Source organism: Primulina eburnea, chromosome 13 (genome assembly GCF_022965805.1).
Source record: "Primulina eburnea isolate SZY01 chromosome 13, ASM2296580v1, whole genome shotgun sequence".
Classification (NCBI taxonomy): Eukaryota; Viridiplantae; Streptophyta; class Magnoliopsida; order Lamiales; family Gesneriaceae; genus Primulina; species Primulina eburnea.
Genome location: NC_133113.1, coordinates 7,770,294 through 7,795,821, shown reverse-complemented (window position 1 = coordinate 7,795,821; position 25,528 = coordinate 7,770,294). Strand labels below are relative to the sequence as shown.

Here is a 25,528-nt window from a genome sequence, read left to right as displayed (position 1 = left end):
CTCGTACCCAAAAGTCATAAAAAAAAGTTTTATTGAATAAATACCGAGTGAAGCTTATGTAACAAAGATAAACGGGATTACGCTTTGTAAATTCTTGGCTTAAGTTAGGTCTCTTTATATTTATATAAAAGTAATATAATTTCTGAAAGGAGTCTTGATTTTCTAATAAAAATAATTTCTCGAAAGAGCTCCAACTCGAGCTCAAAAGTTTCGAATTGAGCTCAAATTCGAGCCGGAAAAAATTAAGTTCGAGCTCGAAAAAATTAAAGTTTGAGCTTAAAGTTCGAGTTCGAACTGAAAAAAATTCCTAAAATTCGGGCGGGGATGATCACATGAATGGAAAGATTTAATTTGAAAAAAATGGTTTGATTTAAAAATATTTTAAGAGATGTATTAAAAATAAAATTGATAACGGGTATATTTTAAATTCATCATAATTATCATTTTATCCGTGTAAAATAACAATAGATGAATTGAATTACACCCAATATAAATTCATTCAAACAACCAAATGAATTTAAAAGTCATGATTTCAAAAATTATTTCAACCATACACAACCTAAATGAAAATATGAAATGACAGTAAATTTCAATTTCACCCCAAATTTATTCATCCAACCAGTTGAATGGATTTAAAAAACAAATCGATTTCAAATTACCTCAAACACACTCACAACGAACAATTAATAGTTTTCAATAAATTAGCACACACGTTTAAATACACCTACAGAGTTGAAATCTAAAATATGACAGGAACATGGTACAAATTGTGAATGACATTTTACTAATTTGAAACTGTAGCTACAATTACAGTTCAAAAAATCCCATCTCTGTCCTAAATCTTCTGTAACAGTGAAAATAAAGAGATTTATGACAGGAAAGCAACTTGGTTTCTGCGTGCAGAATATTTCAAAAGCTGGATCAACCTCCAATACATACATCAAAAGACAGCTTTACATATAATTACAAGAATCCCTTGTCTTGTGGCAGACTTGATGTGCTTCCTCATGATTCATGAGTCAATAAGTCACTGAAGAAAGAATCCGAAACTGCTTCTTTGGCCGAACCATAATTATTCAGCCGTTTCTTCAGAGAACGCAGTTCTCTTTCATCTTTTGAGCTTCGGTCCTGTAGTATAAAATTCCATACCAGAAGATTTGAAACTAAATTCCAAAAAAAAGGTTGTAACTTTGCAATTACTAATGATATGAAGTTCTATATGTTGAGAAATTAAGCTTTCCGAACGAAGACTTACAAAGGATTTCTTTTGTAGCACGATGTCAATCATATATTGAAGCCAATACACGTTTGTCTTGGGAAAACTATCATAATGGTTAAAATGGTCATTGTTTGTACCAAAATCATCGAAAGAAACATTGGACATGTATGGAACAAATTGATAATAACATCTTATCCAATTTCCAATTGATGGAAAGGTTTTTTAGTTCATGATGTCCACAATTTGTTTTATGATATATAATGCTCATGCATCATGCTTTCTGTGTTGGATGCAGCGTGAATGACTATGAATGAAGCAATGCAGTAAGCAATAATAGAAACTGAAATTGTGTACCTCCCTTCCCAGAAATCATCTGTGACGTCCCGCATCTTCCTATATGTATCTGCCTGTATGAATAATAATTGTTGACCACCAGATCAGAAAATTTAGTATAAAAAACTGAACAAGGTATGCAACTTTCACTTTTTCTTACTTGCTTGTCTCCTTTTGGACCCTCGAAAATTTCTGGATCTGAAGATAAATCCAGAAACAGTATATCTTCACCTGTTGACAAACTCAAATTCTGCCATATTAATAACATCAAGAACTTGGCTTCAATGTGGAAAAATAAATAAGATTGATGTAGACCTGTATTAATCCGTGAAAGGGTAAAGTCAATTATGGATACAAGCAGTCCAAAAGTTTTGACTTGTATTTTTCTTTGCTCGAGAATGTATTGCAGAGTAGCAGAATCTTTCCGACTTAACAGAATGTTCCCCCTGTTTAGAACACAAACCCAAGTCAGCATTTTGTGGGAAAAGGCAAGATGATGTAACAGATCATAGTATGTCGATGAAACCAGTGCAAATCTCGGTGTTCAAATTCATATGCAGCCTCAGCTACAGCCAAACCCAATGTGACCTGCAACATTTGATTCTATTGTGTAATGCACCACGTACAAACTAACACAAGTAGGCAGATGTATAAATAATATCGACTATTTTACCTGAACTAACAAACTACGTGCCTCATTAAAGTTGAGAAGCACGAAGCTCTCGAGATCTTGACCACCATGTTCTTGAACAAAAACAACATAGCACTGGGAACAAAGGCTTAGTTGATTTAGTGAACTAAATCTAATAAACGGACAATAAATAAAGCGAAGTACAATATCTACCTTAAACTTGTTCCTGAATAAAGCAAGACCACATTTATAACAGGAAGCATACCTGATTTTCAGGAAATTCCTTAGGATGATCATTTTCCGAGCCGTGCTTTCCATCCCAGTCTTCCCATGCACTTACCAAAGCAGAATCATAAAGGCCTTGACACACCCTCAAACTACAAGAAAGTAACGACAATAGGATGTCAACTAATTGTAAATAAATAATTCAGTTTTTCTTGAATTAGATGCAAGTATTTTCTTTCAAGAAACTAATAGAACCTCCCGCGGATATCCTACCATTGCTACCGTCTAAGATTATGAAAAGATGCAAAACAGAGCAGAACTTTTGCAACATCTAATTTAATGGTGTAGGATAAAATATAGTTATGAAATGCATAATCCCCTCACAAAGACATGAAAATCTACAGTTAATAATCCTTAAGCAGTGAAAGACTGAATATTAAATTACCGCCTAGAACAATTGAAATCCTCCATTGGATCCTTAAGCAGAAAAGGACTGAATATGAGATTATCGCCTAGAACAACTTAAATCCTACATTTCCATGAACAAATCTCTTCATACTTTTACTTACATCCAATAAGCAATGGAGGAATTAACATCCCAAGCCTATTTCACTCTGGGGCAGCCATTGTGGATCATCTTACAAGGAGCCTAGATTTGAATTACCTTTTTTATTGCTTCTGGGAACTAGATTTGCATTATCTAAATATCCACTGATCGAGTTTATTCTTCCATAATGTATACGAGTACATAACACCCAGAACATACAAACCAGATACAGGCTACTCTATATAACTCCAGAGTTCAAAATTTAATCATCTTACAAGTTAACTTGGGCGAAATGTCGCCTGGAAGAGAAAGAAAAACTTCAACCTAAGAGAAAGCTAAGAAAAATTGGTTATCAACTTCAAAATAAGAGAGGAAACCTAATCAAACCATTTATGAAAGGTCTTTAATACCATAGGAAATCTAATCAAACCATTTCTGAAAGATCGCTAATTTTTACAAGTTGTAAATTAAATAACGACGGCTTCAACAAAACAGATGAAAGGTATAAAATAATAACCTATCATACCAAAGCAGGTGTTATCATAGAAACTAATAAGGTTCTCTATCTATATTTCTTACCACCAAAGCAACAAAAAAGAGTTAGCTTCATGTGTTAGCTCTTACAGTGACAAAGCTTACTATTGTCATATAGTCCTTAAAGAGAAGCAGAAGGCTTACTCTATTGTTTTTATGAAGGTGGAGCAGGCATTGGATACATGGCCTTCATATCCTCTTAGGCGGTTGAGAGTGCAGGATAGGACAACCTCCTCAAGCAACTCTTCCGATCTCTGGAGCAAATAAAGGCATAAGGATCAGAAGGCAAAAAAATTCCTTTCTTCGTAAACCAAGATAAAGAAGACTAAATTTTACAAATTGAGATGATAGCATTTACACAGTTGGCTATCAATTATTTACATTACCTAGGTTTATGATTTTGCCAAACATGTCTAAGAGGCATACAAATATGTAGGAATCAAAAGTCATGGTGACACTAACATCCTATCACGAAGACAAAGTGTTAACACAGGCCACTAATGTACTGGTCAATGAAATTATCCGCAAGCAATAAATCAGCTTTGGCTGATAGCAACAACATTATCAAACCGAAGGTAATAATTTGACTCTTTAGAGCATGTAAAGGTTAGCCAAAAAATCTGCTTTTATCAAAATACTGCCAAAATCAATTTAGTCTCCTTATGGGTTGATCTTACTTAAGGAATGAAAATCTATACCTTTTGAACTTCTCCATTCACTCGCAAATTACCATCAAATGGCACAATTTTGCATACATTATTGCCAACCTTGAATGCTTCTCCATACGTTCCTTCCCCGACCTTGGTTATATTTCCTCGGTCACTGTCCTCAAACATTGTAATTCCAAACATAAGGAAACAAGAAGTAAATCAAACAACTCTTAATGAAACATTTTCTTTACGAAAATATCCAAGAATATTTACAAAGGTGGCAACTTTACTAGAAACACCAGCATGCTTAAAACTTCCAAAAACCTGCTAACTTAAAAGATTTATGAGTAGACAAACGAAGTTGTACTTTGCATTATAATCCTAAGTTCATCCAGATCAGTCTTTTTTCACAGTTGAGAAATCATAATCATGAAAAGATTTTAGATACTATTTCATTAGCTGGAGCATGGACTTCAGGAAGTACAGTGGCGTAAAGTCAGTAAATGAAAACAAGTCAAAACTGCAAGCATGTGAAATTCTTATAAAACCAAATTTAGAGAAAACCTCGTCTTTAAATTACCCTGTGGTTATAAACAGAATGCACATCTAATGCAGGAGTATTCAGAGTTGTTAAAGAAGCACTTGTCAATGCACTTGGAACTACCCCGGGCACACAGACATCAAAGAGGTTCAAGGCACGGTCCAGGCGCGCCTGGAGTTTTCCATTCAATTGTTTCCTTCATAAATGTAAGGGTTTTTATTTAGGTTCTGAAGGAGCACAATAGCGACAAACCTACACTTTGATTTTAGGGGTAAATATTTTATCATAATTTGGTGCCTTAAATTCTTAAGTTGGGATTTATAATTCCAAGTTTAAGTGAGTTTTGGGTTAATTAATGATGTTTGACTTTAATTAAGAATTATATATATATAAACACACTTACAGAACGTGAGGCAAGACATTGTATAATATAATAATAAAGATATGCAGTCACAATTGAGAAATGACCAAAATGTGAGAGTAGGAAAGGACAACAAACCAGTAACTCAACAACATGTCTGCTAGTGTTGATGGACTTGACTGGCCACAAGCAGTCAAAAGAGCTGAAAAAGAACTCGAATGGCGATCATCCACTGATGAAGGCCTTGAGGTCAGGGAAAGTTTACTAACAGCAATTCCAATATCTTCACAAGATTCCTCGAGAAGCATTCCCGAGCTTGAATCAAGCTTTTCTTGGATTGAATTTAAGCTGGAATGGGTTGGATTTAAGCTTAAACGGACTTCCACCGAGTCTTTTCCTAAGTACTTCAGAATTGAAGATGAATGATTATCATGATGCGCAGGATCTTGGGATGGCGTAGGAGTCTCCAGTACTTTTGATAGCGAACAAGGAAACACGTAAGCTCTGTTTAACTTCTTAGAAATCAGCCATTTCCTCAATACTGAAGACAAATATGGTATGACAGTATCGGTTTTGTCACCCGTGGTCCATGTACTAGATTTCTTGGGAGACGGGCTTTCTTCTAATAATTCAAAGGCATCAACCTCTTCAAAATACGCCCGTTCTTTATCAAAATTTGGAGGTTGTTTGGCTTTCCCCTGTGGACCAAAATATGCATGGAAAGAAGGAATCATCAGCAACATGTTTCTAACTACATCAGTCTTCACAAACATAATATACTAGTAATAACAAATTTTACAAATCAAAACAATAAAAGATTCGTGCCGATGCTCTCAAGGCAAATCGACCCAAAAGAAACAGATTTGAAACCCGATTCTATTAGTGGAAATCGGAAATCAAGAACAAAATATGAGCTTGGAAAACACCTTAGGAAGAGGCGGTTTAGATTTTCTTCTAGCTTTACGTTTTTGTGGTTGATATTCCACGTATGCAAAAGCGGCAATACTTGTTCTTCCTCTGCAGTCCAGTAAACGAAATACAGTAACCTTTAATATTGCCTCATCCAGAAAATAACATAAAATTTGCAGCGAACAAGCTAAAAAATCGAAAGAACTCCAATAATATAAATCACAGTGGAAGCAGGGCATAAACCTAGTGGAGAGAGAGCGATTCCAACTGACTCGCTTGACTTGCCCCAGAAATTGCATATTCTCGTTCCCGCTGCTGCTCGATCTCCATTGCCTGCTTCAAATAAATTAATCAAAAATCAAAATATTTAAAAACTTGAACTAATTTCTGGATTTTTCTTCCTTAACCTTGCTGCGTCTTTACTGGGGATAATCCTACCCTTTTGCCTTCGATAAATTATCGCAATTTCTGGGTCTGGAAGTTCAACTGATGGATCTGCCACAACTTCTGACCAGAGATCACTCACAGATTGTGAACCCATGGTTTTGGCGCTATGATTTCTCTATTTCCTGCAGCATAATTCAAAAGGATTATGGTCGGGCGGGAACCCCTACGTTTTCTTTCGCTCCGGTTTAATTTTGCTTTGATGTTTTGCGATTTATAAAATCGCATCGGCTCATTTGTATCACTTCATTGGAATTCCAAACTAGATTTTTATTTAAATCTACAAATTTTAAAGTAAATCATTTCGAAAGTTTTTAATTTTTTATACTTTTACGCTGCGTTTGGTTTGGGGAAAAGGTGGGTTTATGAATCTTTAACCCACCTAATCTCATGTTTGGTAAGATTTTTATTTAACTAAGTCAATCTCTCTTATTAATGATTATGTTATATTAACTGTGATAAAATAATCAGTCTTCACCTATAATTATTTATCATGCTCTTAATCCATCCTATTTTTTCAATTTTACTTTTCTCCTAAATCCAAACTCACCACAAATTCCCTTAAACGACCGCCCACCAACCGTTGACCAACCACCCCCGCCGCCCGTCGCTGCCGACCACCCCCTCCTCCTCCAGGCGCGCCGCCGCATCCGACCACCCCCTCTTCCTACCGGCCGACAATCACACCGTCGGCTGACCAACACCGTCGCAAAAGTGGAAGGGCAATTTTATCAATTCATCAAAAGATTATTAATTATCTCATTCTTAACAATCATATCAAACATAATATTATTTTATCATTATCTACTTCAATCATTCTTTTTATCATTTCTCTCTTAATCATTTCATAATTTTATCTTCCAACCAAAAGTACCCTTATATTTATATGTGCGAAATTCTTTAATTCGAACTAAATATTTTCATATTAATTAATAAAAAATGACCCAAGAAACTCAATTTTGTAATATCATATTTCTACTTTGTTTTTGCTTGATATGATATGAATTTGTGTGAGAACCTGAATTTCAGCAGCTAGAAATGTTTCAGCAGCTATCAAAATTCCAGCAACAACTCATATTTCAGAAGCTGGTATTTTTCCAGTAGACATGTATTTTCCAGCAGACAGAATCCAGCAGCAGAAGAGCGAGAAAGCAGCAGACAGTTACTGATTCAGCTTAGACTTGTAACTGAAACATTAACATGGAATAAAAGCTGTTAATGTCAGATTATGGTCATTAATTGGGGGGCTAACAGTCATAATTTGGCCTATAAATAACACTCTCAGACCTCTGAATTGGGTTACACAAATCTTGAGATTATCACTTAAATTTTCGAGCTAAGAGAGTGCTGATTTTCTAGCAGTAGAAACCAGTAGCAAGAACAAGCAGATTTCATACTTCAACCGAAACACTTTTAGCAAATTATGGTAAGTGGGCTTATGTATAAATATCTTGAAAAACGTTTGATGATTTATGTTTTAAAGCAAAGTATATTCTTGATTCCTGATATTTGATTTCGAAGCATTGAAACTTAGTGAACTAATGGTACGAATATATATTCTGAACATTACTGATTACTGATTACTGGCCTCACCCCTTAGAGGAGAACATATAGGGGACTGATATCAGTTTAGCCATTAAATTCACGAACGTGCTCAGTGCTTACTTGTTAAATCTCTGATTACTGATTACTGAATATTGATTCCTGATTTCAGAATACTGAATACTGATTTCTGTTATGAAAATAAGAATTTATGTATATTATTCGTATTACTTTTTCTGTATGAAAATGATTTCGAAAACTAGGAGTTATTCCCGTCCCCGCTTACTGAGTGACAATCATATCACTCACCCACCAAACCATCTCAGATAAGAACGAGGAAGAGTTGTTAGAAGAAGAGGAGCAACATCAGTTTTGGGGCTGGTGATGAAGATCGTTGTCTTCGTTCTGATTTATATTTTATATTCCACTGCATCTATCCAGACATTGTATTTTCTGGTTTTACATTTCCGCTGTAAAACATTTATCATTGAGTTTGTATCAGACAATGATTATTATGAATAAAAGACTGGTTTCTGAATTTTGTACTTCTGAGGCTTGTTGTTTTCGAATGTAAATTTGAGAGCAACGCCGATGTCAACTAACCCCCGTCCCGGGGCGTGACAATTTGAGAAACATTAATTTCTTTGTAAAAAAATATCATATTTCGAATTATGTAATGCATTAATTCGAAAATATTTGTGCAGTTAGTTTCAGAGCTATTTAAACTCACAAAACTTGCAACATTTCTACACAACAAAATTAGATTAGAAAATAAGCCAAATGACAAATGTAGGACCGAGCGCTTGCCGCTTTACCAAAAGCTATAGCTAGTAGTAATAGTGCAACTCAAATCTTTTAAACTGCACACCAGCTCAAGCACCACGGTTCGATCGCTCTACCAAGCAGGGACAATTATTACACCCAACAATCTTCCTCCCAATAATTGCACTCCTTGCAATCAATGGGAATCGAACCCGTGACCTTGGCTCTGATACCAATTGTAGGATCGAGCGCTTGCCGCTTTAGCAAAAGCTATAGCTAGTAGCAATGGTGCAACTCAAATCTTTTAAACTGCACAGCAGCTCAAGCACCACGGTTCGATCGCTCTACCAAGCAGAGACAATTATTGCATTCAACAACAAAGAAAAATATATATTTAGCGTCTTGTTTCGACCTTTTTCGCGCATGGAAATGCCTTGCCCAAGGGACATTACGTCACTTCGTTTGATGACATTTAAATTATTTTTATATATCGATCGAGTTTAGTCTGACCTTGATAAATTAAAATCTCTTATTTGTATATATTCAGTCGACTACGTGGTGTGCCACGTATGGAGGTGCCATTGATGCCAATTTGCAAGCATTCCTAGACTTCGCACGTGCTGAGACTGTGACCCGATTACGTACCCAAACACTACGGAACAACGCTTCTTTCGCTCTCAATTATCATTACCATACTATGAGATTAGTCTATACTATACCGAGAGTGTTTCTTCTCATTTTCTAATATCGTTAGATCATGTAAGTCATCTTACATTTTTATGGAAGTTGATATATATGTTGATGATCTAATGACTAAAATTTGACCATACTAGATGAGGATAAATACTCAAGATGTAGCATGGAGACAACTGTAGGCGGGGAGTCGATCTTATAGTTTTCAACAAACCATATAATAATACTTGCCTTTCTCACTTAGGTTTTGCTTTTATTTTCTAATGTAATTTAGATACCATATACATTATATATATATATATATATATATATATATATATATATGTTTGTACATATATTAAATTATTTTATTTTTGTATTGACATATTTCAACCATAATTATTAGCAGGATAAAGCAACGATAAGAGTACTTCGGGCGCAAGAATAACTAATAATAATTATGCATATTATTATTAATTAAGATTTTTTTTAGCCTCTAATACTATTTTTTTTATTTGTCTGTTCATTCAATATAAAACACTATAACAAGAAAAAGAGATAATCAATTAATAAAATTATATTAAGATTTTAAATTCGAGTTATAATTGAATTAATCATCAAAAAATATGAAGAAAAATGCACAAAGAGAAAAATAAAACACAAAATTGCTAGTACTTAATTGACAATCTGATCTCATCCTGATTTCCGGTAACGACCTCAATAAAACAGTTAGGATCGAAGATTGATTTAGAGATGGGTGAATAAAAAATCTCAACAAAATTTACAAATATTTCGATTGGGTTAACAATACTGTAATAAAAATCTTGTTAGTTGGGTTCTCAGTAAGTTAGAATTGGAAACTGGACGGAAAAAGACTGACTGAAACTGTTTGAACATGAAATGGCTTATAAAAAAAATCATTTGGGACATCAAATGAAAAGTAAAATAGGGAGACTCAAATGTAAATTCATGAGTATGTTTCTGGATATTCGGATATTTCAATACTCTTATGTCACCCCTTCTTCCATACAGAAGGATTACAATAAAGACTTTGGTAATTACAAACGGTTTGAAATCACCCACTTCAGTAGGAGTTATGACTGTCTAACTGAAAATCTTAGTATACTTCACTCTTAATCAAATGAGCAATAAAACTTCTTACTTTCAATTACAAATATTTCACAAAGAAATTCTAAAAACAAATTGATCAAATTATAACTAATCAAAGTGTTCTTGTTTCGATCAGTTTGGCTCTAAAAAAATTTGAGCAAATAAAACTTTTATTGCGTACACAAAATTTTCAGAGAGTCGAGAGATTCAAAGCTTTGTCTAACTGATCTATTCATATAATTTTCCTGAAAGGTCATCTTTTTGAATCTTGTATGTTGTTGCAACGTCACCTTCCTTTCTGCCATATCATATAATTCTGATAGTGTGTATGGATTCTGACATGCTTTTGAGAATCAGTGACTATTAGTACGGAAAACTTTATCCGAGAATTCAACTGAGCTCTGATTCTTAATCAATGAGTAAACTGATAAACTTCATGGAATATTTGGATTTGGGCTGACTGATCAACTAAAATAAAATGCCATCAGTTTGGTTCCATCAGTTGTCATTTGATCACTTTTACTATTAGTACCCTTTTGACTTTGAATAATGAACTATAATTTTGGCTAGGTAGGGAGTTGAACTCTGATTTTAACGTAGAAAAATTTCCTCGTGAATATTCATTTTTTTCTCGAATTCGATCTAGTTAGGCTCTGTAATTATCTATTGGATCAACAACCTTGTTAAATCACTAAAGTTAAATGTTCTAACATAAACCCATTTTTATCTTGGCCTTCAAAAACTTGTTGGCCCACGAAAATCCATTTTTTGCGTCGTTCATCACTATCCAAGCAGTGGAATAACTAATGCTAAGTGTCTGATATGAATTTAGCAACCCAATTTGTTTTTTAGAAGTAAATACTACTTGTTATCCAATTTATTGGAGAAAGGAAGTCTAGAGGCACAGTTGGATTAGTTCTAGCATTGGATGAAGGTGCAGGACACCTCCTTCTTAGTTATCTAGAAAATTTCAAGTCCATGGAAGGATCAATCAGATGAGTGGACTTGAAATTTTAGATTCGGTTCAGGAAAAAAAAGACAATGGGATATTTCGATGGAGTGTGCCTCGGAAAGGGTCACCATTTCGTCTGTCAACAGCTCTTTTCGTGGAAAGTTTTGAATGAGTTGTGCTGCATTGAAAATAGGGGAGGAATATTTTGAGTAAAATCTTATTCTATGGATACTCTCCCATCGAGACGACCTGATGGGACCGTGTAGTTTATGCTACTAAGCTCGCATGCGTTGTCACGAGTCGCAAAGGCAAGTATATCAGCGCATGAAAATTTTCATGGGCGGGTTGATTTGAGCTCGGCCTTGGCTGCATCAATCAACTCAGAACCATAAAAGCTCAGGTGGTTGGCCGAATGTAAGGCACTGTAATTAATTATCTAATAATTTGACATAAATAAAATAATTATTAAGAAATTAAATTAAAATAAAATTTATGCAAAATAAATTTGAAAAGTTTGTTAAAAATATATATTTTAGAATATTGAGATTCAAATGATATAAAATATATATAATCAGTTAAAATAATACGAGTATTAAAATACTCAAAATGGGGTTATTAAGACATACATTAATATATCTAGTGACACACACAATACATATACATATACATATACACACATTAATATATCTAGTGACACACTACTCATTTTTCATAAAAAGTACTAGAAATTTTTTTCTTTTTAATTCATTCGTCTGAAACACTAAGCATTTAAATTATGAATATTTTGCACCATTTAAAAATAAACCGACCAACTATTATTTAAAAATCCAAAAGAAAGTAATTCAAAGCATAAAGTCGTAAAACTTCAACCAACCTATACTAATAATATTTAAAAATAAACTTAACTCTAACATCCTCTCAAAAACCTCTCAAAAGCACCATAAAAGTCATAAAATCTTTAACGTAAACTTAAATCATAAACATAGTTTTATTTGCGGAAACTAGAGACGGTCATCGGGTTGTGTGCATCTTCAGTCTAGCAAGATCAAGCATCAAGGCCTCCATTAACATCAATCTCATGCTCAACTGCATCGATCACACCTAGTGAGTCTATTGACTCAGCAAATCATAATCATGATAACAAGTAATACATATACATTCACAAGAAACAATGAAAATATTTTTACTAAAAATAACTTTTCATGAACATAAACTTTAACATTTTCCTTTCAACATATCATATCATATTCTCTTTCATCATATATGTATATGTTTCTCTTTTTATTGAATTCAGATCCTCAATGGTGACTTTTGTATTAGCTGAAGGTCGATAGATCCATCTACGTATTACCGCGGTACCGAGCGGCGGAGACATCAGCGACCCTCTCACCCGTCAACTGAGCCTTGACCTCACATATCATCGTATCATCATATTAGTCACAATAATTCACCTCCTTTAACTTTTCATATTTCCATCACTTATAAAAATTCAAGCGCAATTAAATTGTTTTTCTTTTAAACCAAGCATGCAGCGTGTCTTTTAGCATTAACGTTTCATCATAAACTTTCATAAACATTTGAAATAAACATATTAACATATTTTATAGTATTCAGGGCATTGCCAGGACGTCTAACATTTTTCAGGTGTAAAATGACCATTTTACCCTTAGACTTAGAATTTCTTTGACTTTTTCCTCACTTTTATTAATTCGAGACTATCCCAAATAATTATATATGCTTAATTCTTTACTTTTAATATTTTTATTAACGTAATCTCAAGGATTTCGACGTAATTCTTAATACTAATTCTTGAAACGTTTTAATCTCGATTTAATTGAAACTTAAATATTCTTCCCGAACTTTAAACATGGACTTTTTATACCTAAACAACCCTCATGAACCATGAATCGATCCCTGTAGACCATGGTTCGAACCCTTTTCCATTTAGTTCACTATTTCAAACCCTAACTTGTTCAACTGAGCTATCTTCGAACCACACCCGAGCCGCGCCAAACCACCCCCTGACCAGACCACCTAGGGACCCTGCTGACCAACCCTGACCGATTTAACCAGCCCCTAGCCCATGCCACAACCCCCTGTACGTGAGCCGCGACTGCGTCCTTAAGTGCGTTAGGACTCCTACTCGACTAGGACTCTCCTACCGATCTACCACATAGGCCAAAACCCTCCTGACCATTGCTGGACCACCCTTCGCCCTAGCCTAGACCACCCTGGCCAAGCCGTGTCTCCCTCTGCACATCAGCTACCCTCGGTTTGCATGGGAAATAGTCCTATATCGCATGGACTCTTACCTAGCCACTGCACATGAGTTCTAGCCATGCTAGGACTCTTCCTCACTCCTAAACACGTCTAGCCCAAGCCCTGGTAAAGCCCTGGTCGAGCCACATGCCTTGCTTCCTCCTAGCCGAAACCCTAGAGCGCAAAACATGCAATTTTCGTTCAACCCTTTCATAGCCCTTGCCTAGCCCTTAGCTGTGACTCATGTGACCCCTAACACGCTGTAAAATCTTCCTTCTAAGTTACCTTACCATGGCAACCCCTTTGTGCAATAATATCATAGGTTTTGGACCACAAAAAATTGAGTTATTGACATGTCATGGCATAAAAACGAAAATAAATACAATTTTAACATATTTTTCATGCAAAAATGCTTCGAACATATAATATGGTGTGATAGATGAGTAAAAGGAGATTAGGCGTGCATTTTCATATTTTACGCACGAAAAAAAAGTTGAGATGCGAAGAACGTCGACGAACGGAGGATCTTGATGAATTTTTCCCTTCAAAACGTGACCTTCCCTTCAACAATATGTGTGAGTGTGTGTGCTTGATTGCTGCTAGGAGAATTCTTGTGTGTTGTGTGTGGTGTGTGTGAGTTTAAGGGTTTTGGGGTAGGGTTTATGACTTTTTATTTGTTAATTAAATCATGTGTGCAAGCTTAGATCTATTAACATAGTATAATAGGCCCATTAAGCTCATTAGTGAATATTTAAAATATTCTGTTTAGGGAAGTTCGTGAAAATATTAGTCGAGTTCTTGAAAAGTTCATATTTTACCGAATAACTTCGGGTAGCGACTCCTCATGTCCCTCTCAGTTTCCCAAGTAGCTTCTTCCTCCAAGTGATTTAGCCACTCGACTTTAAACATTGGTATAACTTTTTTTCGAAGTATTCTTTCTTGTCTACCTTGAATTTGTATAGGTCTTTCCTCGTGTGACATGTTTGGAGTCAACTGTAGTGGTTCATCATTCAGTACATGTGAAGGGTTCGACATATACTTACACAGCACCGAGATATGGAACACATTTTGTACTCCATCTAGCATCGGTGGCAAATCCACTCTATAGGCTAATGTTCCAATCTTCTCCAAAATCTCAAATGGTCCTATGAACATTGGACTAAGTTTGCATTTCTTTCCAAATCTCATAACACTCTTCATAGGTGCTATTTTCACAAATACGCGGTCGCCCACTGCAAACTCTAGCTCTCTTCGTCGCTTGTCGGCGTAGCCATTTTGTCGGCTTTGTGCAGTCTTCATCCTATCTCGGATTTTTACTACTAGCTCCACTTTTTGCTTGATCAAGTCCGGACCAAATTCTCTTTTTTCGCCAACCTCGTCCCAATGTATGAGTGATCTATACTTCCTTCCATAAAGTGTCTCGTAAGGAGCCATTTCTTTAGATGATTGATACCTATTGTTATAGGTGAACTCCACTAGAGGTAACTTAGGTTTCCAACTTCCTTGGAAATCAATCACACAAGCTCGGAGTAAATCTTCTAAAATTTGAATCACCCTTTCTGACCGACCATCGATTTGAGGATGAAATGATGTAGTGAATAAAAATTTAGTCCTCATCGCTGCATGCAGACTCTTCCAGAAAGATGATGTGAACCTCGAATCTCTGTCAGAAACAATAGATACTGAAATCCCATGTAGTTGAACTATCTCTCGAATATACAGCTCGACATACTGTGTCATGGTGAATATCGTCTTGATAGGTAGAAAATGCACTGATGTCGTAAGACGATCAACTATCACCTATATAGTATTAAACCCCTTGATAGTCCTCGCCAATCCCACAATGAAATCCATGGTAATATTTTCCTATTTCCACTCGGGAAGGTGTGCAACGCCTTTCCAAGTTTTCGTTCCTAGCCCAAGACCAAGAGGACCAGCCTCGAAACAACTTCACTTAGACCACCCTAGGACTCTACTAGACCACAACAAATCGAGACTTGCAGCCCACATATTCCACAACACTCGAGCACCTTAAAACTCCTAACCCTAGACGCGGGCGAGACCACCCTCAACCTAGGCTCCTTCAATTACATTCCATACCGTGACCAGCCATTCCCAGACCCCTCCTAGCCCTACAACGGACCCAAGGGTGCGCTTCAAGGCTGGAATTGAGCCATTCACGGCTGTCAACCCAAACCCCTCGATCTTGCTCTCAAACGTACTACAACCACTAGACCCGAGTGATTCCCCTTCGAGCTTGACAAAAATCGGAACTCCAATACTTAGACACCCTTACACACAACGTGTACAGCCCTTGCATCATGAAATTAACAACCCCTTGTACAAAATTTCAGAAGAACGTGAGTTGCTAACAAAAGGATGCATTACATGGAAAATTCTTGCATAAAAACGTGACACCGAGTTAGATCAAAATACTTTCATGCATTTGTATAAAATTCAGCATACTATCAGCGTATATGAGGAGAAAAGGGTTATACATGTGTGCCTTAATGTATTTTACACAAGAAGGTCGAAGAAACGTGCGTCGGGGAATTTCCGGAGGAATTTTTCTTGAGAGAACAAGCTTGGCCGAGACTTTCAGCTGCAATTCACGAGGGGAGGTGTTTCTGAAGGAGAGGTGTCGGCTGCTGAGAGAGGGTTAGGGTTAAGGATAGATTAGTATAATATTTAAGTAGTAATTAAGGTGCAAATGGGCCTTAATGGTGCTTTTAAAAAAATTAAAAGGGTTTAAGCCCATTAAGTAATAAAAATAGGCTCATCAAGTCCAAACATACTCTCGGTTAAATATTTCGTTTTGGTAAGTTTTTGAAATATTGCCGAACCCTCAAAAGTCTTTCGTTTCGATAAAATTTATGTACCGATTAAAAATATGCTCTGGAGGTAAAAATACCCAAAAAAGCCAATTTCTTGAAAATATATTTTAAAACACCTTATATTAATTAATAAAAATTAATCATGTACTTAAAATAATTTTCCTGATAATTCCCCTATTTTCGTTCCACGTTCGAGCGCGAAATGCAAATTAAAAATCCTAATACATGAACTTTTAAAATATCATGGAAATAAATCCTATCATGCAATAATTATGCATAAAAAAAAATTAAACACATAATTTAAATAAAATCCTAGATTGCATGCTTTCAGGTTACGTAGATTAAATTCCTTGGCCCTTACAACTCCCCATTCCCCTAAATAAAATTTCATCCTCAAAATTTAGAACGTACCGATAACTCCGGGTAGCGACTCCTCATTTCGGTCTCCGTCTCCCAAGTAGCCTTCTCTTCAAAATGATTTAGCCACTTGACTTTGACCATATGGATCACCTTATTCCAGAGCCTCTTCTCCTGTGTGTCCAGTATCTGATTGGGTTTCTCTTCGAATGACAGGTGCGGTGTCAGCTGCAGTGGATCATAGTTCAGCACATGTGAAGGGTTCGACATGAACTTCCGCAGCATAGAGACGTGGAACACATTATGAACTCCCACCAGATTCGACGATAATTCAACTCTGTATGCAAGTGTCTCGACTCTCTCTAGGATCTCTAATGGCTCGATGAATCTAGGGCTAAGCTTGCCCTTCTTCCCGAACCTCATCACACCCTTAATCGGTGCGACCTTCAAAAAAACATGATCCCCTACTGCGAACTCAAGATCTCGTCGCCTCTGATCTGCATAAATCTTCTGACGGCTCTGAACGGTCTTCTACAATTGAAGAGAAGCCTTGAATGAATTTCATGTAGTACCCAGCCAATCCCAAGAAGCTACAGATATCTGTCACGCTCTTAGGCACTGGTCAATCTCTGACTGATTCGACCTTACTGGGGTCAACCTCAATACCATCTCGAGATATAATGTGGCCCAAGAATGCCCACTTTGTCAAGACAGAACTCGCACTTACTGAACTTGGCGTACAGCCGCATGTCCTGTAATGTCCGCAGTACGGTCCTTAGATGATGGCTATGCTCTTCTTTGCTCCTCGAATAGATCAGAATGTCTTCAATGAAAACTATGACGAACTGATCCAAATATGGCTAAAACACGCGATTCATGAGATCCATTGTAACGTACCGTACTTTTCATACTCAAAATTTGCGGAAAAATTTAAAAATTTTCTTAAACATAAAATAACATTCAAAGTTTGCCATAAAATATCTCAACCAAGTCCCCCATAAGACATGGTTGTTCAAATTAACTACAATAAAATTGCTCACAAAAGGTTTGCTCAAAGTTTTTCCCTCAAAACATGAAATCAGAGTAATTTAACATTTTCATAATACATAAACATTGCGGTCCTCGGGTTAGCCTCTCGCTCAGTCCAAGCCTGCCCCTTGGTCGCCACCTCCTGTCTCCTCATCAACATACTCTCCTGCATCGATCAAGTCTAGTGAGTCTAAAGACTCAACACGTATAGACTGGGAAGTAGCGAGTACTACATAATAAAACCGAATGCAACTTTAAAATAGAACATACATACTTGAACATGAATTTGCGTACTAAAACTTGAACATACATACATAACATAGACGTGCCATAACGTGAAAACTTTTCATAAACATACTGCATACTAGAACATACATTACTTCATCATTTTGCGTAGAGGATGTTTCAAGGCAAGTGACCCATACATAATAAACGCCTGATCAGACAAACCACAGTACTGGGCTGACAGGGACGTATCCACTGCCACATACATGAGATCCCCGTTCATAATTTAACGGGCTGGTTGGTCCCCGTTCATAATTTAACGCTTTCCAACCACGATCTAACCTGTTCATAATTTAACGGTGGGAGAGGTCCTCGGCCACGTTCACCGACTTCCAAACCCATTCATAATTTGGTCACGAGACAATTAGCATACCTCAAAAACTTAAAATATTTTCTTGCACGTCGACATATTTACTTGGCGTTGAGGGATTCGTTGGACTTCGACCGGAGCCGTCTAGACTATGTAAAAAGACACCGAAAAGAAGCAAAGGCACGAACCCCGTGCCAGGGTCTGTCCCCGGGTCCGTGTACCTGCGGGACGTGCCAACACGTGAAAATTCTGAACCTGATATGATTAACACCTAAACTCAATCGTAAGGACTACAAATAGACACCACGAGACACTTCTTAGAACACTAAGGCATTATGTCAAACCCAAGTGAACATTAAAAATAACCCCAAGAGTAACAACCCACAACCAACAACACAATTCGGATTTCGACACCAACTTTCTTCCTACGACGCTTAATTCAACTTGGTGCCTAACGATGCAAAACCACACTATAATAACCATCCCAACATCATTAACAAAGTACCTATACGCATCAGCGATCACCCGTCGATTTCCAACGAAGCCTGCAACACAAAAACTTCAAGAACACAATTTTCGTAAAAGTCGCAGTTTGAGCAGTTTCACGAAAAACATCATAACTCACTCAATTTTCGTCCAAAAATCTCGGATTTTATATCAAATTGAAGGCATCGAAGAGTTCTACAAATTTTTAGTTGAAAGTTTTCTCAAACTCTCGACTGAAAATTCGCAGTTTCAACCAGAACAGTAAAACGCGATTTTTGATCCCTAAAGTGGTTTCGAAAGTGATCCCAACACAATTGCTCAAACTTCTACACATCGTACACATGGTTTTAAGCATAAATAACAACGCACGCATAATATGACGTGATCGATGCATCAAGAACAGAATATACGTGCCTTTTGATGATAACTCTACCGAAACGGCGATACCGAAGCGGAGAAGGAAGCGAGGTTGATCCGAGACGAACGTGGCGCTAAAATCTTTGAAGAATTCACACCAGATCGCTGGAATAAAAATAGGGGAGTGGGGCGGCTGCTGTTCTATTGAAGAACCCTAGTATTCTTTCAAATAAAACCTAAAGATGAGTGGTGTAGTGTGTGTTGTGTGTGTTACACGTTTTCTAGTGTGTGTAGAATGTGTGTGAGTAGTAAATTAGGAAAATTTAGTGCTAAATAAACTAAATTAAATAATAATCAAAAGTTAACACACACTAATTTAATCAAACTCCCCATTTAAAAATGATTACACACTAATTTTAAAAGTTCCAAACTCTTAAATTACTAAATACATAAATAAGGCTTTAAAAGGTTAAATACTAAATATATCATTTAGAATGCCCCAAACCCAGCTTAAAATACAATACCGCATTTTAAAATGCCAAAAATCGTCACCGGTCTTTTCCTCGATCCCGCTTAGAATAATCGCCTGAAACATGAAACTCGCTAAACATTTTAACGTGCATCACAATAAACATGACTAATTTAAAATAATGCATTTTCATAAATCATGCACTGCTAAAAATCAATTTAAATTTAGTTAAATGATTTAATAATTAAATAAATGCATGAATTATACGTGTACTGAATTTGGGCACTACATCCATGAATATCGCTGGCGCGTTTGTCAAACCGAAGGGCATCACCATAAACTCATAGTGCCCATAACGCGTCTGGAAGGTTGTCTTATGCATGTTAGACTCTCTCATCTTCAGCTGATGGTATCCGGATCGGAGGTATATCTTCGAGAACACTGATGCTCCCTGAAGCTGATCAAACAAATCCTCGATCCTCAACAACGGATACTTGTTCTTGACTGTGACCCTGTTCAGCTCTCGGTAGTCAATGCAAAGCCTCATACTGCCATCCTTTTTCTTGACAAACAGTACCGGTGCGCCCCATGGAGAAAAGCTAGGGAGAATTAAACCTTTATCTAGAAAATCATGTATATGGTCTTTCGGCACTTTCATTTCTGCATGTGCTAGACAATATGGTGCCTTAGAGATCGGCACTGTACCTGGAATGAGCTCAATAGAGAAGTCCACCTCTCTGTCTGGTGGAATGTCTGAAACATCCTCAGGGAAAACACTGGAGAACTCACTGACCACATCCACGTCCTCGAGTCTCTGACTTACTGGCTATGTCACTGATACAATGCTGGTTAAGAATTCCTGGCAGCCTCTCTTGATAAGCTTCCTCACACACATGCAGGAAATGACGTGCGACAACTATGGTGCCTGGCTGCCTCAAAAACAAATGGCCTACCACTGGGTGGTCGGACAGACACTGACCTCTGTCGAAAGTCTATGACAGCTCCGTTCAAAGAAATCCAATCCATAACCAAAATGATGTTAAACTCCGGCAACGGTAGCACTATACAAATCCGCCTGCGCCGTATATTTCTGTAACCGAAGCTCCAATCTCTTCACTATCTGAGAAGTGAACATCAGGTCCCCGGATGAGATTGATACTCTGAACCCTGAATCCATCGCTACTGGTATGATCCCCAGTCGCTTGACGAAGGATTCAGATATAAACAAATGTGTAGCCCCTGAATCTAGCAGTGCATGCGTGGCTGCACCTGAAATATATATCCTCCTTGCGACAAAACATATCATCAAATCTAATTGTGTTAAAATTAAGTAATTTCTTACCGGCAATTATCCCAAAATCCTCAAATTTAAAGAATTAACTCAATTATTCTTAAAAATCTCGAAATTAAGTCTGAGAAAAATCGAAAATTTCCAAATAGCCCCTTCAAGTTTCGAAAATTACACTTTGGTCCTCCAAATTTTCGAAATATGCAAAGTTACCCCATAAAAAAGTTAACGGTTATTACAATTGGTTCCTAAAATTCTCCAATCAAACAAGTACATTCTTAGTCCCAACTAGGTTGAGCATGCGTTGTAATTACTTCTAAGTTATCAATCCCAAAAACTAATTCCCCATACAAGAATAAAACCCATGCAATCATGCGATAGAGTAAAATATTAAACACAAGGGTTACCAGTAATCATTGTCGAGTCTGTCTCTGCATTGACCTCCTCGGCATGCATCACATAAGCTCGGAAAGTAGTGGGGCCCTTGTACTTAGGGCAGTCCGCTGCTTTGTGACCCTCATCCCTGCAAACGAAGCATCTGTAGGTCCCCCGTAAGCATTTGCCGAGATGGAACTTGTTGCACTGCGGGCATGGCTGTCTATCATCTGGCTGAGGTGCCCCTGGCGCTTGAGGAGGTCTCTGCTGCTGGGGCCTCCTAAACTGCCCCTGGGGCTTCTGTTGCCCCTACAGCTGATAGGACTCATTTTTACGTGTTTTTAGTGTTGGTTTTGAGTCGAATTCATGCATCATATTAGTTTTTTTAATTTAATTTTGCATTTTTTTAGCATTATTTAGCATGTGATTGATCTCGTGTATTTTGTGGTTATTTTGTAGGAATTGAACCAAAATGTGGGAGAAAATTTGTCAAAATATCGAAGAGGATTCTCTAGGGCGGTCACTTTTGACCGCCCCAGCGAGCATTTTGGTCTGGCCGAGAATTTTTGCGCAAGTGTCTCGTTAGGGCGGTCAAAAGTGACCGCCCCAGCGAAACCAGGGACATGCTCGAGGAAGTTTATGCGAGGACCTCTCGCTAGGGCGGTCAAAATATACCGCCCTAGCGAGAAGCGAGATTCGGGAAGATTTGTTTCCAACTTTTTATGGACTCTATCCTACACCAAAACCTAAGACACGAGATCAGCAGCCGTTTGGGGAGACTTTATCATATTTTTCATCACTTTTCTCGGAGGAGAGGCTAGAAAAAGGAGATTTCGAAGACCTCGAGATTTTCACGCGTCGTGGCCGTCATCCATCGTCATCTTTAGTATTTTCATTATTCAGTATTTTATTTCTTACATTGATTGTTGGTTTTTATCATGAATTTCAGTAGCTAAACTCTAGATTTGTTGGGATTTGAGGGGATCCTACCCCGTACTCGATGTTTAACATTATTTCTCGACGTTTTTATTAGTGATTTGTTTATGCTATTGTTCTTTCTTGTTTCAATCGAAGCCTAGCTAACTTCATTTGATTATTTCATGTTGTTGATGATTTCGATAGAATAATTAACAATAGGATCAAATAGTATAAACCACGGATTTACAATTTTAGTAGATATACGGAATTGGGTACGTGTCGATAGTGATAGTTCACCCGGATGAAAGCTAGTGGATTCCATAGAATGTAATGCAATCTTGAACTGTTAAATAATTGAGGACACTTGAGTACTGCATGTTTATGATTAGTATTAATATAGCTCGACAGAGTATATTAATTAGTCTAGGGAATTCCATCGAATGCACGAGTAAAAGTCGAGTGTAATTATTTAAACACGAGTGGTAGGTGAACTGCTAATTCCAGAGACGGATCTACGCTAGGGCTATACTGGGCTGCAGCCCAGCCCATTTTTTTTATTTAGCGACGGTTTTAGCGACGGTTTTTTGATAACCGTCGCTACATTTGCGACGGTTTTAGTAAACCCGTCGCCGATGTGGTTCGGCGACAGTTTTATCAAAAACCGTCACAAATATTAGCGACGGTTATTGCTAAAACCGTTGCTAAATTATTAAAAAATAAAAAAAGGTGGATCGGCGGTTTTAATTAGCGACGGTTTATTCAATAGAACATAATTACCACTTTGATGTTTTTAATGCAGCAATAAATTTCATTTTGATGGAGATAAATATTCGGTTCAATGAGTCATCGGTGAAACTTCTTTATCTTAGTATAGCTTTAGATCCTAAAAATTCATTTGACTCATTTAACAGTGATGATATTTGCAAGTTTGCGAAGAAGTTTTATCCTGGAGATTTCACAGATCAAGAAATTGTTGTTTTGAAGTATGCATTGATACATTTATAAACTCGATGTGATGCAGAATTTAAAGGTTTCTACACTTGTTGAATTGTGTCAGCAATTGACCGAGAGTGGACGGTCAAGTGTTTATGTTATGTTGACTAGATTGATTCATCTTGTTTTGACATTATCTGTGTCTACTGCCACTATTGAACGGGCTTTTTCAACAATGAAGCATGTGAAGACGACACTTCGCAATAAAATGGAGGATGACTTTCTTGCCGATTGTTTGACACTCTATATTGAACGAGATTTAGTTAAACATATTGATGTAAATTCTATTGTTGATGAATTTTATGTTTTAAAATCCCGTAAGGCACAACTTCGTTGAACGATATAATGTACTTTTTTTAATAATATATAATTTATCATATTGAGTTCAAGCCCACCCCAACTCTTATTCCTGGATCCGTCCCTGGCTAATTCCCAACAAATTCATTTCTCATTTTATTTAATCCAAATTAATCATTGCTTTCTTGAATACGTCTTCTTTGCATTTTAATTATTTTAGTTGTTTAATTTACATTAGTTTAATCATCAACTCATTTTATCGTTGCTAAAGAAATTTTACTTGAAAATAAAAATAGCGTAACGCAGTCCTTGTGGAACGATACTCGTATTCATTTACGTTTATTATAACTTGACTATCGTGCACTTGCGATATTTAAATCGAGCTTTCATTTATAAAATAAATTTTGGGACTATTCACTGTGCAAGTTTTGCTCGATCAAGTTTTTGGCGCCGTTGCCGGGGACTATTGATTCAAAATTTTTTGTTTTTCATTTAAATTCTTTAGTATTATTTATTTTATTGTTATTTGATACTCTCATTGTGTTGCAGATTTTTCTTGTGGGGCATGCGAAGATCACTCAAGGTTAAGCTTGAGCCTTTTGACCCCGAGATTGAACGCACAGCTAGACGTCGACTACAGCAGCAAAGAGCGAAGGAAAGAATGGAAGACGATCAACACAGAGAGGAGACAAGGCGTATACCGATGATGGATTACGCACAACCGTCTCTTGATGGAGCACGTCCAAGCATCTTAAGACCAGTCATCCGAGCTAATCAGTTTTAGATCAAGCCAGCTATCATTCAGATGATTCAGAACACTGTCCAATTTGGGGGAAGTGCACTTGACGACCCTAATTCTCATATAGCTGACTTTCTTGAAATTTGTGATACTTTTAAGTTTAATGGCGTGTCTGATGATGTTGTTCGTTTGCGTTTATTTCCATTTTCACTGAGAGATAAAGCTAAGTCGTGGTTAAAATGTTTGCCTGTAGGGTCTATTACTACATGGGAGGATATGGCAAAGGCATTCCTGATCAAGTACTTTCCTCCGTCGAAGACTATGAAGCTTAGAGCCGACATTACTAATTTTGCTCAATATGAGCAAGAGTCACTTTACGAGGCATGGGAGCGCTACAAGGACTTGTTGAGGAGATGTCCACACCATGAGATGCCTCTTGGGTTAGTTGTTCAAACTTTGTACTACGGTCTGCTTACTCCTAACCGCACTATGATAGATGCTGCTGCCTGTGGTAACTTACTGAGAAAAATGGTTGAGGAAGGATATGAGTTATTGGAGGAGATGGCTGCTAGTAGCTATCATCCTCAGTCTGATAGGCAGAGACGAGGTGCTGGAGTTAATCAAGTTGATGATTTGTCGGCGGTTTCAGCACAGTTAGAGGCTTTGAATAGAAAGATTGATGGGATGAGCATGAGTGGGTCGGCTATGCGTCTGCAAGAAATTTTCTGTGATAAGTGTGGGGGTGAGCATGACGTGCAGGATTGCCAATATGGCAATCCATTCTATGTGCCTGAGGGAGCACCGGTAAAACAAGTGGGATTCCAGAACCGTCCTAGAAATGACCCTTATTCGAACACATATAATCTGGGATGGAGGAATCACCCAAACTTTTCATGGGGAGGTCAAAACAACCAAAATCGCCAACAAAGAGGTCCACCATATGGGATGCACCAAGGATTCAAGCCAGAACCGCCTCGGGAGGAGAAGTCCAATTTAGAGCAAATGATGACTAAATTTATTTCTGCAACAGAGACGAGATTTCAGAACCAAGATGCATCCATAAAGGGGTTAGAGAATCAAATTGGACAATTGGCTAAGTT

At 37.1% G+C, this 25,528-nt stretch overlaps 1 protein-coding gene and 1 non-coding gene across 3 annotated transcripts; both read right to left on the bottom strand.

Moving 5' to 3' along the window:
* Positions 1–751: 751 nt before the first annotated feature.
* On the bottom strand, positions 752–6,595 carry LOC140810782 (serine/threonine-protein kinase haspin homolog). 2 transcript variants are annotated; one of them, XM_073168673.1, is made up of 14 exons: positions 6,358–6,595; positions 6,194–6,286; positions 5,968–6,058; positions 5,180–5,739; positions 4,188–4,311; positions 3,634–3,743; positions 2,449–2,560; positions 2,226–2,318; positions 2,079–2,140; positions 1,868–1,998; positions 1,713–1,783; positions 1,574–1,626; positions 1,256–1,322; positions 752–1,128 (listed from the first exon to the last, which is right to left on the bottom strand). In XM_073168673.1, exons 1-14 carry the CDS (start codon positions 6,489–6,491, stop codon positions 1,006–1,008), a joined length of 1,824 nt encoding a protein of 607 aa, XP_073024774.1. In that variant the 5' UTR covers positions 6,492–6,595; the 3' UTR covers positions 752–1,005. The 2 variants fall into 2 exon arrangements, with proteins under 2 accessions (XP_073024774.1, XP_073024775.1); XM_073168674.1 differs by having other exon boundaries at positions 6,194–6,283.
* An 18,157-nt stretch (positions 6,596–24,752) lies between these two features.
* On the bottom strand, positions 24,753–24,859 carry LOC140810997 (small nucleolar RNA R71). Its single transcript, XR_012113391.1, has one exon. It is a non-coding gene; the product is annotated as a small nucleolar RNA R71 (small nucleolar RNA).
* Positions 24,860–25,528: the final 669 nt, after the last annotated feature.

Coding starts and splice junctions, on each gene's coding strand:
- LOC140810782 (XM_073168673.1), bottom strand. CDS start 6,491: ATGGGTTCACAATCTGTGAGTGATCTCTGGTCAGAAGTTGTGGCAGAT. Junction 2,141..2,225: donor CACGTAGTTTGTTAGTTCAG/GTAAAATAGTCG, acceptor CAAATGTTGCAG/GTCACATTGGGTTTGGCTGT. Junction 1,323..1,573: donor GATGATTTCTGGGAAGGGAG/GTACACAATTTC, acceptor CCATTATGATAG/TTTTCCCAAGACAAACGTGT.